Source organism: Eschrichtius robustus, chromosome 11, assembly GCF_028021215.1.
Source record: "Eschrichtius robustus isolate mEscRob2 chromosome 11, mEscRob2.pri, whole genome shotgun sequence".
Lineage (NCBI taxonomy): Eukaryota > Metazoa > Chordata > Mammalia > Artiodactyla > Eschrichtiidae > Eschrichtius > Eschrichtius robustus.
In genome coordinates, this window is record NC_090834.1 from 42,322,873 (window position 1) to 42,344,455 (window position 21,583).

Here is a 21,583-nt window from a genome sequence, read left to right on the forward strand (position 1 = left end):
GCCCAGGGGATGCCTTTCTACCCCACTGCTCTTGCGTGGGGATCCTTTGAGACTGGTCATATTTACATTTCAGAGCTTTGGGTATTTGCAGGTCACTAGTCTTGCATGAGAGTGCCTCCTGTGCTGACGCTGGACATGCTGGTTTCCTGGTGTTTACCAAATTCTCCAAAGTTTGTTCTTCCTTCCAGACCCTGGAATCCTTGGACACTGCTAACTCCTGTGTCACAAACTGAGGTTTCATGCACTGGACACTCTAGTGTCTCTGGGAACTAGGTCCTGCTGAGGTCGCCAGAGCCCAATCTACCTCACACTCCCATCCTGTGGGCCAGCTCTGGATGCTGCTGAACTTCTAAAGAACCCTGGGCTTTGATTACCCTCCAGTCTCTCTCCTTTTCCTCTTCCCCCTTCCCTTCCCGCTTTTCTTGCCAAACTAGGCCCTTTTGACTAATTAGGTCAGTAGAGACTCAGATAATAACTGATAAACTTTCTGAGTCTTTGATGTACTGATAATGTGTACTCTGCCAGTATGGTAAGTAGAATGTTAAAATTTGACTTTTAAATATATTAAAGATAACCAGAATGTTAAAATCTGACTTTATTTTTTGTGTTGTTCAGTCAGTCAACTGAGAGGTGGTCGTTTATTCTGCACTTTTCTTAATAATTATATCAAAACATTTCAAGCAAAACTTATTTTTATGAGCTGGTTGCCTTGTGTGATGTTGGTGAGTGAGTTTGGGGTTGATTGTTGGATTCCAGCTGGCTGGCTGGGTTGGGGGATTTGGTTTGCAGCCCGATCTGAAGGATGACTTGGTGGGAATCACCTAGCACTTGGCTGATCCAAGTTGCTAGGAGGGATGAGCAAACATAGGACAAAAAGTGCCAGCATGTGAAAATCTTCTCTCCAAGTCTCCACTGCCTTCTCAATGCTGTATGTATATTTCACATCGTTAAGTCATTGACACATCCCAATAAACCAATCCACAAATAAAGGAACAAGACAATTTCAAGTGGGCATATGTTCTGTGAAGAGATTAAAGGGGACGGGATGCTAGTGCAGAATGGGCAGTGTGGTTCCCGTGGGCAGGGAATACTTCATAGAGCAGGAGACCTTTCTGAGTCCCAAGTGACAAGAAGGAAGGTCCAGAGCTGATTTCCACTTGGATGAAACAACAAGTGTATCAGCCCTAACATAGAGCTTGGTGTTATTGTGTGGATAGAGAGGAAGCTGATTTGTGTCTGGGGCACTGAGAAGGGAGAGGCAGGGTCCAGGGTATGTAGAACCTTGTAGCTCATGTGAAATATTTGAGATTTTTTCAACTTGAAATGAGAAGGCATTGGAAGTTTAAAATAGCACTTGACATGATATAATTTGCATAGTTAACTAATCACCTTAATTGTTCTGTGGACCCCTTGGGGGCAGGAGAAGTAGTTAGAACATCTAAGTAATACAGGTGAGAATTGATGGTTACTGACATAGGCCATAGTGTTGAAAATGCACAGAAGTGGCCAAACTCAGAATAAATTTTGGAAATTGAACATGATAGTTTGGATGCAGAAGGAAACACTTCAGAGAATCAAACCACATCTCTCTTCCCTCCAGCTCTCCCCTACAGAATTTCAGTAAGAATCTGGAATTTGAAGCACCATGTCAGACTACAGGCAGGACTAATGAAAAAGTAAGGCTTCTTTGAAGTTCTTTTTGAGGAGTAGCAAAAGCCCACATCTCATCCCTATCACCATGCAGCTAGGCAACTGTGTGGTAGTATATTCTGTGGAAAACTGAAGCTGAGAGACTGAACTCAGGATCCTCAGTGGAGGATGGCAGTGAGATGCTTGGCTGGAAAGATGATTAAGCCCTGTATTGAGACGGTGGAACCACATGATGGAAGCAGACTGGAATTACTGGGAAGGCAGCAGCCCTGGAGAGCAACTGGACCATAGTAGATCTCATATGAGCAAGGAGTAACTTTCATGTGATAAGGAACTGAGATCTTGAGGGCTTTTGGTCCTTTCATTTAGGTCAGTTGTGGATATGGCAGTGCAGAGAAATAAGGGAACTCTGAAAAGTCTCTATGAAGACAGTATTCTGGCTCATATTGCTATTTTAAATTTTAGAAACTGAAATTTTCCTTGTTATATTTCAGGGATATCACAATCTCTTCCCGGCAGATACACGCTCCAAATAACCTAGGATAACCAAATTGTGGGTTTTGAAGGCCAAGAAACAAAAATAAACTTCAGAAAATATTTCTTCCACTGTACTCCTTATGTATTCCCCCACTTTTATACTTGAAACAAAATCTCCTTTGCCCAACAAAGAGTAGCAATGTTAAAAATACAGTTTAGTTTTACCAGTATACTGGTTCCTAAATTAGTCTTCTTGACCTAAGTAGGCATTTCTCAAAAGAAGATATACAAATGGCCAACAGGCCCATGAAAAGATGCTCAACATCGCTAATTATTAGAGAAATGCAAATCAAAACCACAGAGGGGTATCACCTCACACCTGTCAGAATGGTCATCGTCAAAAAGTCTACAAATAATAAATGCTGGAGAAGGTGTGGATGAAAGGGAACCCTCTTACACTTTCGGTGGGAATGCAAATTGGTTCAGCCACTATGGAAAACTGTATGGAGGTTGCTTAAAAAAACTAAAAATAGGGCTACCATATGATCCAACAGTCCCATTCCTAGGCATATATCCGGAAAAGACGAAAAGTCTAATTCGAAAAGATACATGCACCGCAGTGTTCATAGCAGCCCTATTTACAATAACCAAGACATGGAAACACACCAAGTACCCATCAACAGATGATTGGTTTAAGAAGAAGAGGTATATACATACCGTGGACTATTACTCAGCCACAAAAAGATGAAATATTGCCACTTGCAGCAGCATAGATGGACCTAGAGAATATCATACTAAGTGAAGTAAGCAAGACAGAAAAAGACAAATATATCACTTATATGTGTTATCTAAAAAACAATACAAGTGAATCTATATACAAAACAGAAACAGAGTCACAGACATAGAAAACAAACTTGTGGTTAGCTAAGGGGAAAGGGAGCAGGGGAGGGATAAATTAGGGGTATGGGATTAACAGATACACACGACTGTACAGAAAACAGATAAGCAACAAGGATTTGCACAAAAAATCAAAACAAACAAAAACAAAACCAAAAAAACCCAAGGATTTGCTATATAGCACAGGGAACTGTATTCAATATCTTGTAATAATCTATTATGAAAAATAATCTGAAAAAATATGTATATAACAATCATTTTTCTGTATACCTGCGACTAACACAATATTGCAAATCAACTATACTTCCATTAAAAAAAAATTAGTCTTCTTGAAAGGATCAGGAGCTGGGGGTGGTAATGAAGGGGGTTCATCAAGCAATTGTATTGAAAATTCTATTTTATTTCAAGTCAACCGGCACACTCAATTTGGATACTCAAAATCTGGACCACTCTTCTCAGGAAAACATGCCCAGATCCAGCTGTTCTTCCATGTTCAGTAAGTTGTTGCTATACTTAATCTTGGAAAAGCAAGGGACATTGACAATGACAATTAAATAAAGGCAAGGATAGAGCCACCTTCGTTCTTACTGCCACGATCTCTCCTAGGCCTCTCTCCACTTCTGAGAAATAACAATCACAAGTCCAGTGTATATTCATCAAGTTTGTAGACCAAAGGCTACGAAATCGAAAGTAGTATGTCGTGTGGTTTTAACAACATACCCCCACCATCACCTTTTAAAAAAGTCAATATTACAGTTACAAGATCTAAAGACTTTCCTATCTATAGTCCCTGGTTAGTTCAACAAAGTCCACTAGATCTGTGTAATTTATTTTATTTTATTCGTTCTGCTGCTGATGGACAATAGGGTTATTTGCAAATCTTTGTTATTTCGAACTATGCTTTACAGAGCAGCTTTGTATATAGGATTCCTGGGTTGTATTTATGTTCACTTTTAACTTTTTAGGAAAAGTCAGCTTGCCCTCCAATTTCCACCTCTATTGCCAGTGTGGGAGAGTTTTGGTTTCTCCTTATCTTGACCCACTTTTTTATATTGTCAGACCTAATCAAAATGGGCAGAGAATAGCTTCTCTGATTGCTAGTGATCCTGCACATCTTCTTGTATTTATTGGCCATTTGGATTTCCTCTTTTCTGAATTACCTACTCTAAAGCTCTGCCTACTTTTTTTGGTTTGACTATTTTTTGTTGTTGTTATGTAGAAGTTATATGATATTCAGGATACTAATTCATTGTCTATTTCACGTATGATGACAAACTTCTCCTGGACTGTGAGTTCTTTTAATTTTTCACGTCATAGTATTAGTCAGGGTTCTTCAGAGTAATAGAACCGATAGGAGATATATGTATAGCGCTTATTAGAGGAACTCATTCATTTGGTTATGGAGGCTGAGGAATCCCACGATCTGTCAGGTGGGCCGTCTGCAAGATGGAGAACAGGGAATATGGTTGGGTCTGGGTTCAAAAGCCTGGGAACCAGGAGTGCCCATGTCAGATGTCCCAAAGCAAGAGAAGACGGATGCGTCTGCTCAAGCAGAGAGAGTAAATTCACCCCTACTCTGCTCTTTTGTTGAATTTGGGCTCTCAGTGGTTTGGGGGATCCCACCTGCAGGGGTGAAGGCGCTCTTTACTCAGTCTACTGATGCAAGTGCTAATCTCTTCCCGGAAGAGCCATGCAGAACACACAGAAGTGATGCTTTACCAGCTATCTGGGCATCTCTTAGCCCAGTCTACATGTGACATTAACCATCACAGTCATTAGTTTGGAATCATTTAAATATATCAGACGTTCCCATCATGGTGCTTTTGGTTCTTTAAGCCATTGTTCCACCCTGAGTTCATAAAGACCTTCTTCAATATTTTCTCTTAAAATTCTGTGTTTTATCCATCTGTAATGCACCTCAAATTTATTTATGTAAGTGGTATGAGGTCAAGCTCCAATCCCACCCCCCCCCAAAATAGTGCCAATGCCACTACCACATATTGAATAGCCCATCCTTCCCCATTGGTTTGGTACGCTACCTCCATCATAGGCAGACTCCCACATATCCATGTGTCTGTGTCTGGCCTCTCTATTCTGTACATAGATATATTTGTCCATTGAAGCTCAAATATCACAGTTTGGTAGAGGAGAAGTCACCCCTCTTTGTTCTTCTTTTAAGGAATCATCTTGGAGCTTCTTGCTTGAATACTTCCCTACTTACAAGATCTGTCACCCTGACCAAGTTTCTTAGTATCTCCTTGATGCGGTTTCCTCATATGAGAAATAGGGTTCATAGGATTTCCCTTATACGGTCATTATGAAGATAAGGCGTAAATAAATTATTCTATGCAGAGTGCATTGAACAGTGTCTGGCATTAGATAGTCACCATATATTAGCTATTTTTAATAATATTTGTTCTGTTAGACGTACAGAGAAACTTCTGTGGATCAAAAACAATGAAAAAGAGAGGGAAAAGACAAATCAAAGAGTGAGAACAGATATCGTGTTACTCATACCCAGTAAAGAACTAATAAGCAGAACATATAACTACTACCAAGACAGACAACCCAGCAGAAAAATGGACAAAATACTTGATGAGGCACTTCCTGAAGGAGCACCTCCAATCAGCCAATAATCATCAGAAAAATGGGTTCACCCCTATTAGGAACCAAGTAAATGCAAATCATTATGAGGTACCCCTATGCCCTCACCTGATCGGCTAAAACTAAAAAGGCAGAAAATCACCAAAGATTTGCAAAAGTGAAGGGCGATGAGCACCCTTGCATGCAGCTAGTGCGTAAACTGGTAAAATGTGTTGAAAACATTTGGCAAGTTGCAGTTTACATATTCTATGGCCAGTATACACGTCAGAGAATTTTCAGAGCAACGCTGTTTGTAAGAGGCCAAAAGTGGAAACAACCCAAAGCCCCATCAACAGTAGAAAGTTTATGTGGTTGAATACTTTACAGCCCTGAAACAGAAAAGTCCAGCTGCATGCAACGGCGTAAATGATGAAAAAATACACCAAAAATACACTAAAGTACATAAATACATTTGTGGTTCTTCAAGGTTATATAAAGTTTTCAAGAATGGACAGAGTTTTAATTTTATAATGTTTACCAAAATTACTACGTGAATAGTTAGGATAAGGTCAGTGTAGGAGGCAGAAGGGGCTGTAATCTGGGAAAAAGAGCACAAGTCAGGCAGCCAGTTGCCTGGCAATGTTGCATTTCTTGACCTGGGTAGTGGCTCCACTTCTGTTCACTCTATACTTATTTGTTGAAGTGTACATATATGCTTTACAGATTTCTGTGAACACTATATTTCATAATTGAAAATATTTTTAAAAGTGCTCTAAAAAATTGTCACATAGTGGTTCATAAAATCATTTGGTTTGTAGTGTGTTGTATTGTAGACTGTTTCCAAAATTCAGATTATGTTTCTAATTTTTTTCATTCTAATATTGTTTATTGATGCCTTCTCCTGTTTATTTATTATTTACAATATTATATTTAGTAATACGTAAGTTTTTGGACAGTTTTAGACTTACAAAACATTGAGCACGTGGATCAGGGAGTATTGACCCGACCCCACTCACATGTCCCCCTATTAGTAACTTCTTAATTCCCATGGTATATTGATTACAATTAGTGAACCAATGTCAATATGTTATTGTCTACTAAAGGCTATCATTTGTTCAGATTTCCTTACCTTTTACCCAACGTCCTTTTTCTGTTCAAAGATCTCATCTAAAATATCAAATTACATTTAGTTTTCATGTCTCCTTAGGTTTCTCTTGGCTGTAACAGAGTCTCAGACTTTCCTTGTTTTTGACCGAAAGTTTGTATAGGAACCTGACAGTTTGGGGGAATACTGGTCAGGTATATTGCAGGATGCCCCTCTAGTGGAATTTGATGCTTTTCTTATGATTATCTTGGGTTTCTGTATTTTTTTGGAGGAAGATTACGGAGGGAATTTTATCACATTTCAATCACATCATATCAAGGGCCTATACTATCAAAGTAATTTATGACTTTTTTTTTTTTTTGGCCACGTCTCGCAGTTTGTGGGATCTTAATTCCCTGGCCAGGGATCGAACCTGGGCCCTAGGCAGTGAAAGCACGGAGTCCTAACCACTGGACTGCTGGGGAATTCCCAGTTTATGACTCTTGATGTTGACCTGGTTAAAATGGTGTTTGGCAGAGTCCTCCTCTATAAAATCACTGCCCCTCCCCGACTCCCATCCCCACTTGCCACTCTGCACCTGCTTCTCACACTCAGGGAGCACTCCCTTTAGCAGGGAGGACTAGATAATTTATTAACCAGTTGTTTCTTTATTTTATTTTTTTCATAACAGACTTCTCTTTTATTAATCTTTTATATTTTTGTATGTGGTTGTTTCCCCTTTTGTTTTTTGAATTGTTCTATCATTTTTATCTTTTTCTTCTTTCAAATAATTCTGAGGTATTTTGGTTTAGTTTTTACTAACTACTTGCATACAACATAAAAATCAATAGATTTTTAGCTATTATACGGATATTGTTGTAGATGTTATATGGACATTCATTTTTAAATGAATATGGTTGTGTTCAGTTTTTTGATTATTGACTTTCAATTTTATTTCATGATTGAAATAAAAGATTGATCAAGATGGTACTCAATATGTTGATTCTATGGAATTTTTATTGAGATTTATTATGTGGTCTTACAGTGGTAAATGTTTGTAAATGATTATATGTGTTGAAAAACGTTTTGCTATGTGGTTGCTGCAGGTAATATAATCAAAGTTGTTAAATTTTTGTTTAAACTTTTATAACATTAAATTTTCTTCTGTCCTCATCTATCAGTTTCTGAGAGAACGGTGTTTGAAAAAAAAAAATCTCCCACCATGATTGCAAATATGTCACTTTTACTAATAATTCTCAGTCTTTGTGTTCTATGTCTCAGTGCTGTGTGTCTAGGTGCATAAAGTGCATCACTGTAATCTTTCCCATGAGTTTTTCTTTTTGATAACTATAAGCTATTCTTCTTTTACCTTATAAATACATTCGATATTAATTGCTGCTAGACCAGGTTTCTTTTGTTTAATATTTGCTTGGTTTGACTTTCCCACTCCTTTTATTTTCAACCTCTTAGCTCGCTGTAAGATTGGTTTAAAAAATCAAAAGGGCGCAGACAAAGTGGGCTGACCAAGCAGTGCAATTACCGATGATTGGTGCCGATCAAATTATACCTTTGCCCAGGTAGAAAGCCAGAGCCATCAGGACATGGGTCTGCATTTGGAGGCCAGCTGCCCAGAGAACACTGTCTCTCTCTCTGGGTCCTTGAATATCTCCAACTGGAATCAAGATTTTGTTGGTAGAAGGTAGGTCACTTTATTTCTGTAATTTGTGCTTATGAGCAAAAGACTTCTTTTTCTACCAGAAGTTTTAAAAAATGACACTATTTATGCATATAGAGAGAGAGAGAGAGCGAGAGAGAGGGAACTATACATTGGGATATCCTTTCCTTGAGTCTTTATTTTTAAACTTTTTTCCAACTTGTGAAGTTAATTTTTTTCTTAATATTTTCTTGGTAAAAATCACAAAGATTTTCAGGAAAAAGCACCTCATTGAGTGAACTGAGATCTAATGGGAATGAGAGGGTTTCTAGAACTGGGTAAGGAGTGTGTCAATTGGAAGGGAGTTGAAAATTATGTGGGATCAAATTAGAGATTTTGATTGGATATGAGGGTATTAGAATTGGGGTGGTACTGATTGAATTGAAATTGCTGTGGGACATATATAGCCAGACTTTGAGCACAGCCTGTTTCATTCAGAGGCTGAATCCTTCAAGGAAACCATTTTCTGGGTCCTAGTGTATCATCATTTGGAATTAAGGTGTTAGACTAGCAGAAGGCAAGCACTTTTTAGGCCTTTTTTTTTTTTTTTTCCTTTAAAGCATAAAGATGAAAAGGATGACATTTTATATCAGAGAGCAACTTTTTTCCCCTGGTAAAATTCTCACTTATTTGTGCATTTAAAGTACAAGCATTGCATGCATATCATTTTTAGATTTCTTCATTGGGGCCATGTATTTCTGTTATTAAAGGAATTAAAACCTTTTTACTGTTTTTTTTTTGAAGATATATTCTCTTTATTATAGTAACTCATCACTATCATATGTGCCTTCTGGGTCACTTTGTTAGTTCATGTTACATTTTTCCACATGTAAATTATTTTTATCATTTTAGATGATGGAGAAGAAAATACGCAGATGTGTATCCATTCAGAAAAATAATTCATAATGCACAGATTATAAGAGCAGACAGAATTGAAATTAAAATTCTTTATAGAATACAGATACAGATTTTCTTTTTTTATTGGAGTATAATTGCTTTAGAATGGTGTGTTCGTTTCTGCTCTATCACAAAGTGAATCAGCTATACATATACATACATCCCCATATCCCTTCCCTCTTGCGTCTCCCTCCCACCCTCCCTATCCCACCCTCCTAGGTGGTCACAAAGCACCGAGCTGATCTCCCTGTGCTATGCGGCTGCTGCCCACTAGCTATCTATTTTACATTTGGTAACGTATATATGTCCATGCCACTCTCTCACTTTGTCCCAGCTTACCCTTCCCCCTCCCCATATCCTCAAGTCCATTCTCTAGTAGGTCTGCATCTTTATTCCCATCTTGCCCCTAGGTTCTTCATGACCATTTTTCTTTTTTTTTTAGATTCCATATATATGTGTTAGCATACGGTATTTGTTTTTCTCTTTCTGACTTACTTCACTCTGTATGACAGTCTCTAGGTCCATCCACCTCACTACAAATAACTCAATTTCATTCCTTTTTATGGCTGAGTAATATTCCATTGTATATATGTGCCACATCTTCTTTATCCATTCATCTGTTGATGGACACTTTGGTTGCTTCCATGTCCTGTGTATTGTAAATAAAGCTGCAATGAACATTTTGGTACATGACTCGTTTTGAATTATGGTTTTCTCAGGGTATATGCCCAGTAGTGGGATTGCTGGGTCGTATGGTAGTTCTATTTTTAGTTTTTTAAGGAACGTCCATACTGTTCTCCATAATGGCTGTATCAATTTACAGTCCCACCAACAGTGCAAGAGGGTTCCCTTTTCTCCACACCCTCTCCAGCATTTATTGCTTGTAGATTTTTTGATGATGGCCATTCTGACCGGTGTGAGATGATATCTCATTGTAGTTTTGATTTACATTTCTCTAATGATTAACGATGTTGAGCATTCTTCATGTGTCTGTTGGCAATCTGTATATCTTCTTTGGAGAAATGTCTATTTAGGTCTTCTGCCCATTTTTGGATTGGGTTGTTTGTTTTTTTAATGTTGAGCTGCATGAGCTGCTTGTAAATTTTGGAGATTAATCCTTTGTCAGTTGCCTCATTTGCAAATATTTTCTCGCATTCTGAGTGAACCCTATATTTCTAATAATTTGTCTATCAATGCAAATTAATGATTAGATTTTAATTAGAATGTTTCAAGTATTTACACATTAAGTATAATGCTTGTTAAGGATGTGTACATTTGTGTTTTGTACTTTTTTCCTGCTTTTGTTTACATAGCCACACTTTCTAGAATGGTAGATTTTTATCTGTGTTCCCTTATTTTATTATAACGTGATTTGCTTGTCCTTTTCTCTCTTTTCTCTTATGTTTTTACACTTTTAGTGGTCTACAAATTGCATTTTGGTTTCAGTCATCATTTCTATTGGGTGTTATGTTTTCTTTTGTAATTGTTTCAGCTTATATCATTGTTTGCCTTTCCCTAATTTATCTTTTGGGTTAAGCCATCCAATTTCTTGAGTTGAGTGCTTAACTCCTTTATTTTCAAGCTTGCTTAATGTCCTTACACTTCAGTTAGATAGTCCTCTTTTTCTGTCTTATGATTTGCCCTAATTTTTTATTTCTAAATTTCAGCTTTATTGCTGTATAATTGACTTAGAAAATTGTAAAATATTCAGTGAACTTTGTACTGATTTGATATACATTTTTAAAGGATTCCCCCCATCGAGTTAATTAAAACAGTTACTTCATATATTTACTTTTTTTGGTAAGAACATTTAAATCCTACCCTTCTAGAAAATTTCAACTATATATCACAGTGTTATCAACTATAATCACCATGGTTAACATTAGCTCCTGAGACATTCTTCACTGTGTACCCTTTTACCCTCCCTTTCCTGCCCTCCCCCGCAACCACTTTTCTACTCTGGTTCTGTAAGTTTTACTTTTTTTTTTTTTTTTGATTCCACATATAAGTGATGCCATGCCATATTTGTCTTTCTCTGTCTTATTTCACTGGGCATAATACCCTCCAAGACCATCCATGTTGTTGCAAAGGACAAAATTTCATTCTTTTTATGGCTGAGTATTATTCCATTGTATATATGTACCACATCTTCTGTAACCATTCAACCATCGCTGGACATGTTCGTTGTTTCCATATATTATCCATTGTGAATAATACCTCAGAGAATGAGGGAGGGCAGATATCTCCTTGATATTCTGTTTTTATTTCCTTTGGATATATACCCAGAAGTGAGACTGCAGCATCATATGTTGCTTATATTTAAAATTTTTGAGGAACTGCCATACTGTTTTCCATAGTATGCACAATAGCTGCACCAGTTTACATGTCTACCAAAAGAGTGTACTTTTTGCCCTTAAATTCAAACTTTGAAATTTTAAGACTGCTATACAATTTTCTTTAACTTGATGTTAAATCAGTTTGTTTTGTTATCCCCTTATTTTCGATATTTTGTACTTTCTGTAGGTTTGGCTTGGAAACTTCCATGAAGAGACTTTCGGCTACAGTGAGGTGAGAAGCCACCCATGCAGTCAAGCCTGGGAATCTGGAGAGGCCTCAGGCACTTATATCCCTAACAGAGGAAACTCACAGAGCTGCAGGCTGAGGCAGGACTTGGCTCAGAGAGCCCTCTCCTCTGGGAAATAGTCTATTTTCCTTGGCTCCAAAATGCTGACAAGAGCGGAGTCCTTCTGGTGGATTGACAAGCCTGGAGAAGATACCACCTCGTTTGTTTAAAAGTTCAAGTCTGAGTTCCTGCCTCTCAGATATATCTAAACTTCTTTAAAAATAAAGAAAGTATAGGGAAGAGGTACTCCCCAGCATTCTCAGGTATCCAAAGCATACCTAAGAAACTGGGACTCCCTTGCTTATTCGATTGCCGCCATGCAGTCTAAGCACTTTGGTAGCCAGAACCCAAGTTGGAAGATTATGATCTTCCACCCAACCATGGAAGAATTTGAAGATTTCAACAAATATATTGTTTACATGGAGTCGCAAGGTGCACACCGAGCTGGCCTAGCCAAGGTAATTCCACCGAAAGGATGGAAAGCCAGACAGACGTACGATGATATCGATGACATCTTAATATCCACTACCTTCCAGCAAGTGACCACTGGAAAGGCAGGTGTGTTTACTCAACACCACAAAAAGAAGAAAGCCATGACCGTGAGCGAGTATCGCCGCTTAACAAACAGTGAGAAACACCAGATTCCACTCTACTCTGATTTTCAGGATCTGGAGCGAAAATATCGGAAAACACGCCTCTATGATTCACCAGTATATGGTGCGGACGTCAGTGGCTCCTTATTCGATCAAAACACGGAGCAGTGGAACCTTGGACACCTGGGAACCATTCAGGACCTGCTGGAGCAGGAGTGCGGAGTGGTCATCGAAGGCGTCAACACCCCCTACCTGTACTTCGCATGTGGAAGACCACCTTCGCCTGGCACACGGAGGACGTGGACCTTTACAGCATCAACTACCTGCACGTCGGGGAGCCCAAGACTTGGTACGCGGTGCCCCCGGAGCACGGCCGACGCCTGGAACGCCTGGCCAGGGAGCTTTTCCCGGGCAGCGCACGGGGCTGTGGGGCCTTCCTGCGGCACAAGGTGGCTCTCATCTCGCCCACGGTCCTCAAGGACAACGGCATCCCCTTCGGTCGGGTCACTCAGGAGGCTGGAGAGTTCATCGTGACGTTTCCCTATGGCTACCACTCTGGCTTCAACTGCGCGGAAGCCATCAATTTCGCCTCCCCGCGCTAGATCGATTATGGCAAAGTGGCCTGGGAATAGGGCTCTGCATGACCTTTGGAAAAATCTGGGTCAGAATAAGGGAGATTTCAGGTGAGCACCCTTAGGAGATTAAAAATCGGTGGCTGGGTGGGGACTCTAAAGGGGACCTATAATTACCAGCTGGGAAGGGAGTTGGGGTTTAGAACAGTAGCAATAAGACCAGAGATTTGTGAGGTACTGAAGCTGTGTGTGTGTGTGTGTTTGTGTGTGTGTGTCTGTGTGTGTGTGTGTGTTGCCTTCTGTTTTCCTGAAGCAATATGGAATGAAGACTTTGTTTTCTTGGAGCAGCAAGGAAGTAGGGAGGTGGGGAGACTTTATCTTCCTTTCCAGCCAGGCTTGGAGATGCAAGAATAAGATGAACGTGGCCATGAAGAGGTGAGGAAGATGGGCCGTGTCTCTGGGATGCACTGCAGAGAAGAAAGGAGACTTGGGGAGGTCTGCATTGTCACCAGACTGTGAGGCCACCTTCCCTGGCCCCTCTCCAGAGCTGCAGAAGCTTTCCTTCCTCATCATGGCAGAGAGGGTGACTCCCAGGAGAACCTGACTCTGTCCACTATGAAATTTTGTCCTTGGTATGGGAAATTCCAGAAAGGCTATTACTCTGGATAGTAATAATGATTCTCTATTCAGTACTCCTTCCCTATCGCCTCCCCTGCAGCCTCTTCTTTTTCTTTTAATGGTGAAGTAAATAAATGTGATGCTGTTGATGTGGTTTTGTGTTTTCCCTCCATCCACAAACTCAGTCCATCCATGGACCCACTCTGTATGCATATGTGCAAAGTTGAATCTGAAGCGTGATGTCTTTCATAAAGCAAACTTTTCTGCAGTCACTGCTTTGACCTTTCCAGCAGTTACTTAGAGGGGACAACTGGACTTCGAGTCAGCAGAAATGGCATTCACACCTGCGCTTTGCTACTTTCTAGTCGTGGGACCTTCAGCAAAAAAATGATTGATTTTCTCTGAGCCAGAATTACAGTGCGAGAGTTTTGTGAAGATACTGGGGATGTAAATGTGACAGGCATGTAGGAGGTGCTCAGTTAATTTGATGTGCATTCATACACTCTGCTGCCTCTAGGGCCAGCCCAAGGCCAAGGACATCCGCTCATATTCCTTCTCTGATGCTCAGTTCTACTGTTGTTTTCCTCACCGCCCCCCCAGGCTTACATGTTACTTTTATTTTACTTAATAGACTTTATTTTTTCAGAGTAGTTCACAACAAAATTAAGTGGAAAATTCAGAGGATTCCCACATACTCCTTCCCAGGCTCCTCCACCAGCATCCACAGCAGAAAGGAACATTTGTTACAATCGATGAACCTGCACTGACACCTCATTATCACCCAGAGTCCGTAGTTGAAGTTATGGTTCACTCTTGGTGTTGTACAGTCTATGGATTTGACCAATGTATAATGACGTGTATCTACACTTATAATACCATACAGAATAGTTTCATTGCCTAAAAATCCTCTGTGCTCTGCCTATTCATCTCCCCCCTCCCCTCCCCCCACAACCCCTGATCATTTTACTGCTTCCATAGTTTTGTTTTACCAAATGACTTCTTTCACGTAATAATATGCCTTTAAGTTTCCTCCAAGTTTAGTGGTTTTATAGCTCATTTCCTTCTGTTGCTGAATAATATTCCATTGTATGGTGTACCACCCTTTATTTATCCACTCACCTGCTGAAGGACATCTTGGATGCTTCCAAGTTTTTCTGCAATTATGAATAAAACTACTATAAACATTTGTGTGCAGGTTTTGGTGTGGATGTAAGTTTTCAGCTCATCTGAGTAAATACCAAAGAGTGCAATTGCTGGATTGTATGGTGAGACTATATTTAGTTTTGTAAGAAACTGCCAATTATTCTTACTGGTAGAAAACTTATCTTTTTTTTTTTTTTTTTTTTTTTTGCTCCTGATCTACCTCATGTTTGCACAAAAGGTCACACATACCCATTTGCAAATTCCACTCCTTGGGGTATTTCTCCTTGTTACACTGTTACAAAGGCAAGGTAAAGATTTCACAATCAGTCAAGAGCCAGAGGACCCAGCCTATTCAGACTCCTGCACCAACTTGTTTAGTAGTCTTTCAACAAATCAGGTTTCGATGGCTCTCCACTTGCCAGTTTAGGCAAAATGAGCTCTTAGCCACATTGCACCTCTGTTAGGGTTTGCACATAATAAGTTCAGATCCGGGCAAACATAATTTGTGCTAACTAAATATTACCTATTATCACTATTACTTAGGACACAAAGTTGTAAGATGAACGTTAGAACCTGTATTTAAACGTAACTTGTAGAGGTTGGAGTTCGGGTCTTGGGACTCCTCTAAGATTTATAAAAGCGTCAGTTACGGATTTGTCTGACTACCTGGCCACAATGAATTATTCATAGAGATTAACCATTACACCAGTTCAGTTTCCGTGTGAGTAAGGATTCCTTTCCAGATATTTAGAAATAACTTCACCATGATATTTATGTCGTTAGATGGTGACCATATATGGGTTTGGTTTTTTTTTTTTTGTTTTTTTTAAATACATTTATTTATTACTTTATTTTTGGCTGCATTGGGTCTTCGTTGCTGCACGTGGGCTTTCTCTAGTTGTGGCGATCGGGGGGCTACTCTTCATTGTGGTGCGCGGGCCTCTCATTGCAGTGGCTTCTCTTGTTGCAGAGCATGGGCTCTAGGCGTGCAGGCTTCAGTAGTTGCAGCATGCAGGCTCACTAGCTGTGGCTCGTGGGCTGTAGAGCGCAGGCTCAGTAGCCGTGGCGCATGGGCTCAGTTGCTCCACGGCAGTGAGATCTTCCCGGACCAGGGCCCGAACCCGTGTCCCCTACATTGGCAGGCAGACTCTCAACTACTGCGCCACCAGGGAAGCCCCATATATAGGTTTTGAAGTTGCTTTTTCCCCCAATGTTTGTGTTACCTTTCATCACTTTAAATAGGAAACCACAAACAGATGCTAGGAATTGGCTACCGAGATAAGTGGAATAGACGCTGATCTGAGTTGAACAGATCCTGGTGAGGAACAGCCCTTGCCCATCCCGCTCTGCTCACCAGCCTCTCAAACTGAAATGCCTCACAAGCTCCTTGTCATTGACCTGCAGTGATTACAGGGTAATAATGAGACCCTTCTCACGGTTCCTCAGCAAGTGGTGGGTGTTAGGGGGATAAGCAATTTCAGGGAGGACAGAGGAAGGGCACAACTGAGCCCTGTTGGACATGGGTAACATGTTGGAGGTGCCACTCTATGAAAATGCAACATTTGTGTGGCCGGGTTTCTGGATTTTTCTAGGATCCTGGCATCCAGTATCCTCGTGCCCTAAATGTTCAGGCCCCTCTACCTAACACAGAGCTACGTCCAGGCCTGTAGACCTCAGAGAGCATCTTTTCTTTGTCCCATCTCTCAGAGAGCCTCTTCTCAAAAGATTCACATGGTGCCTATATATTTCAGGGCCCGTTCACTCACCACTCACTTATTCATTCATTCGTTTATTCAGCACATGTTTACTAAGTACTTACCATGTACCAGGCACTGTTTGCGGAATTGGGGCACAACAGTGAAAAAGGCAAAGTTTCAGTTCTCCTGGATCTTATATTCCCATTATAAAGAGACACATAACAAGTCAAGCAGTCATAAGGGCTAGGAGAAAAAATAAAGCAGAGTAAGGGGTTAGAGAGTGACAGGACTGCTATGTCAGAGAGGGTGGCCTCTTGGGAGTGTGGTCTTCGAGTGTGCCCTGTGGACAAGGGAGTGAGAGCATCATTCTAGGCAGAGGGACAACACATGCAAATACCTGCGGTGGGGGCAGCCTTAAGGTGCTCACAGATTAGCAACGTGGCTGGAGAGCAGGACAGAGGCGGCGGGAGCTGAGGCGGGGGGAAGGCACAATATGTCATAACTCAGTTAATGCAAACTCCTCCCACTGAGTGATCGGGGCCATTGGTGTTTTAGGTGAGCTGGGGATGGAGGAATTTGGGGGCCACAGAGTCTTTGAAAGCACTGATAATTCACAGCCATCCCTGGAAATGGCTCTATCTTTCCTCCCAAAGGCAAATCCTGAGAGCAGAAGGTCTGTAGGTTCTGGTTTCCTGCTGTATCAGCTGACATGTCACGTTTCTGACTCGTATTGAATTAGGTGGGACTTTAACAGACCCAGCAGATCACTGGCATTCACTAAGTTGACAACAGCCATCCCAGCTACTTATGAGCAACTCCAAATCAATGCAGTCAATATTTTGGAATTGTGCTGAGGCCCATATGCAAATAATGTGGAGAGCAGTGAAGGAAGCTCCTCAGGAGACTTCAGGAGAAATTCTCTGGAAAAACAGCTGCCAGGTGAGAGATCAGGTGTCAGAGTTGAACGGGCTATAGATTTAGAATTTGAGGCTATGCACGGGAAATCCTGGATTCAGATAAGGATAATTTTTAGGAAAGAGCTAGGATTAAGAATTTGCAAAGAAAGAGCTCAGGATCCATTCCCTGGGAATGTCAAGCGTCTATTGCATAAGTTTCTTTTTCCTGAGAAACTCCTTAGTAACCAGGTGACCTAACCTCACCTCTCTTGTGGTATATCACCTTGACTGTACTTACACACGACCATCTAGGACCCTGAGAACTTTATTAACCTATAGTTTAGCTCATGGATTGAACCAGATTAATACAGTTGATAATTATCTTTCTTGGCTTTCTCTGTTTAGTGAGGACTCAATGAAAATTGTCGACTAAGTGAATGACTTGAAACCACCAATAGAAATGAAACAAGAGCTAGCATCATAAGAAACACCTAAAATAAATAAATATTTCCTATTATAGCATAATTGCTTCCATGTTAAATGTCTTTTAAAATAAGATATCCAGTTCTAAGGTGGGGGTTGAAATAACTTACAGAGCCAGAGAATAAACTCTGTTTCTCTTATTCCAGTATGAGACCTTCATTCATTGACGCAACAAATATTGTTAAGCCCCATCACCGTGCCAGGCTAGTACTACATGCTAAGGGAACATAATATGAAGTTTATGATCTGCTTGGAGACAGACAGGCAATTAGGCAGTTTCACCACGCCACAGCTTCTTCCCAGCTACCATAACCATAGCCAGGCTCTCCCCCAAACTGCTGGTTTTAGAGCCTCTGAAGAAAGGTATCCTTTACTGGGAACAGTCAGACTCAAGTTCAGGGCCAAAGCCTCTTGGGGCTCTCAGAGCTGTTTCAGTCTGTTCTCGGGCTCATGGCAGCTCTCTTGTTCACTTTTCTCAATCTTACCTGACCAATGGGCACAGGTCACCTTTTTGGGAGAATGATGGCTGCTCCAGGCATTCCTTTCTTACCAGGGCTGCAGGGGGATGGGACTGGCTTTGAATGCCCCCACTGGCTGCTTCACTCTAGGAGTGAGTGTGGCTTATTGTCAAATCCCCCCCTTCGTCCGCCCATGACATTGACATTCCTTGGCTCCTTTAGGGAGCCGGGGCATTTCAATTCCATTTCCTGTGTTCCATTCCATTTTCCCACTATCTGCCCCCTTGCTATGGACCGAATGTGTCCTCCTAAAATTCATATGTTGACACCTTAATCTCCGATTAGGGATTTGCAGGTGGGGCCATTGGGAAGTCTTTAGATCATGAGGGTGGAGCCCTCATGAATGAGATTAATGCCCTTCTGAAAAGAGAGATGATTATTCCCTTCACCGTGTGAGGATGCAGCAAGAAGGTGGCTGTCTGTAAAGCAGGAAGAGAACCCTCACCAAGAAGCTGACCATGCTGGCACCCTAGGCTTGGACTTCCTGCCTCCAGAACTGTGAAAAAACATGTTGTTCAATCCCTCCAGTTTATGGTATCTTGTGATAGCAGCCCAAATGGATAAAGACACCCCCGTAACTGCTTGTCTACAGTTCACACTGGCTACTCTAGGAGAAAGGTAAAAACAAGTAGGCTAGAGGCAGGAAACGTGGTTACCATATTATGAGTGTCTACAATGTGCCAAGAACCGTGACTCCCAATTTGTATACATCGTTCCCTTTTCTTTCCAAGAGCTCAGTCTGTAGAGTCGGGCAGATGGAGATTGGAAGCCCAGCTCTGCCTTTTGCTAGGGCGACGGGCAAGTGACTCGGCACTCCTAGGCCCCTGCTCCTGGGAGAGCCAGCGGGGCCCAGCACACACCCTGTGTCCAAACACCAGGGCTGCGCTCATAAAACCGTGTGACCTCGGCGGGCTGCTTCTGGACATCATAATAACAGTACTCACAGCAATGGGATGGTTGTGAAGCTCAACTGACGTAATATAAGTAAGAGACTTAGAGTAGTAACCAGCTTGAGGTAAAAGCAAGCTATTATTTCACATCTAGTTGAAGATTTTTTTTAAAAAGTGTGATTTCAGCACAGTGTTCGACGAGAAGCACACAACAAAGTCTAGCTATTATTGAAGTTATTATTATTACTTATTTTATATTACTTTAATAATATTATTCATTACTACTATCACATTCAAACTTAGAGGTGACAGACTTGGGGTTGTCCCTGCTAAAGTAGTTGAAAGGAGAATGACAAAGGAAAAAGCTATAGCTTCTTCTTCTTCTTTGTTTTTAACTTTTTATTTTATATTGGAGTATAAGTGATTAACAATGTTGTGTTAGTTTCAGGTGCACAGCAAAGTGATTCAGTTATACATATACCTGTATCTATTCTTTTTCAAATTCTTTTCCCATTTAGGTTGTTAGGTAATATTGAGCAGAGTTCCCTGTGCTATGCAGTAGGTCCTTGTTGGTTATCCATTTTAAACATAGCAGTGTGTACATGTTAATCCCAAACTCCCTAACTATCCCTTCCCACCTTCCCCCCGGTAACTGTAACTTTGTTCTCTAAGTCTGTGTGTCTGTTTCTGTTTTGTAAATATGTTCATATGTAACATTTTTTTTTAGATTCCACATATAAGCAATATCACACAATACTTGTCTTTGTCTGACTTACTTCCCTCAGTATGACAATCTCTAGGTCCATCCATGTTGCTGCAAATGGCATTATTTCATTCTTTTTAATGGCCGAGTAATATTCCATTGTATATATGTACCACATCTTCTTTAGCAATTCCCCTGTCGATGGACATTTAGGTTGCTTCCATGTCTTGGCTATTGTAAACTGTGTTGCAATGAACATTGGGGTGCATGTATCCTTTCAGACCATGTTTTTCTCCGGATATATGCCCAGTACTGTGATTGTGGGATCATAAGGTAGCTCTATTTTTAGTTTTTTAAGGAACCTCCATACTGTTCTCCACAGTGGCTATACCAATTTACTTTCCCACCAACAGTGTAAGAGAATTCCCTTTTCTCCACACCCTCTCCAGCATTTGTTAATTGTGGATTTTTTGATGATAGCCTTTCTGACTGGTGTGATGTCATATCTCACTGCAGTTTTGATTTGCATTTCTCTAATAATTAGCGATGTTGAACATCTTTTCCTGTGCCTCTTGGAAAAGGCTATAGCTTCTTATCACTCAAAGAGTGGCCAGGATCCACAGCTCAGACATCGCCTTTCACTTTCGTGAAGTTCAGGAGCTCAGACTTCGGCCCCAGACCTACGACTCAGAATCTGCATTTTCGACTAGATCCCAGGTGAGTCAGGGGCATGTTCAAGGTGGAGAGGCACCGCTGCAGTGCGCTGGTCCTCAACCCACAGGAATCACATTTGAAACACACTGATGTGTAGACCCTGCCCCCATCCCCTCACCACCCCAAAATTTCGGCTGCATTGGCTGCAGTAAAAATGTTACAACTGCTGTGCAGTCATGGTTGACACCCACCCATCTATCTTTTGGTCCATGGGGAGTTAGGCTGCAGGGGTGGATGGGAGTTTAGTTTCTTCAGCAAGTGCCAGTGAGAGGGTTTGTTTTTTTTTCTCGTCAGGCCCAGTGGAAGGATGGAGGGACACGGAGAGAACACATTCTTCTCTCCCACCCCCGCCATTCCCCGTCTTCATTCCAACTAAGGACACGTGAGAAGGCTCCGTGCAGGCTTCTTGGCCAATGTTTGTTTCTCTGGTTGCGGGTCACAGTGTCCAGGCTGGGCTGGCTGGCAGTCTGTCTGTCAGGCCTGTGTACCTGGGGCTTGGCTTTTGGGCGGTGGGAGTTTGTATTTCCTTGAAATGGGGTTCATCTCCTTCCTTCATCCACTCCTGCCCACTGCTCACAGCACCCAGAGCCTGCTGGCCTTTCCTGTGAGACCCTTGACCCCTGGTAGAAAATTCCCTTTCCCACCCGGCTCAGGCTGGTTATCTAAGTGACTGTTGCTGTGAGGAGGACGGCTCATGCCCCATCGTAAGGCCAAGGACTCTCCTGGGGGACAGTGTACTATTGTTTTGTGGGAATGAGGGTCATGGGGTTGTCATTTTCTGAATTTTCCAGAGAAGCTAACAACTTGGGGTTTTATGGGGAAAAAAAATGT

The 21,583-nt window shown here is 41.2% G+C and overlaps 1 protein-coding gene across 1 annotated transcript; it reads left to right on the forward strand.

Annotated features, from left to right (window-relative positions):
* Positions 1-12,239: 12,239 nt before the first annotated feature.
* On the forward strand, positions 12,240-13,150 carry LOC137772179 (lysine-specific demethylase 4D-like). The gene is given in 2 exon segments (XM_068556068.1): positions 12,240-12,777; positions 12,780-13,150. Coding segments are annotated over 2 exon segments (906 nt in total). The 5' UTR covers positions 12,240-12,242.
* Positions 13,151-21,583: the final 8,433 nt, after the last annotated feature.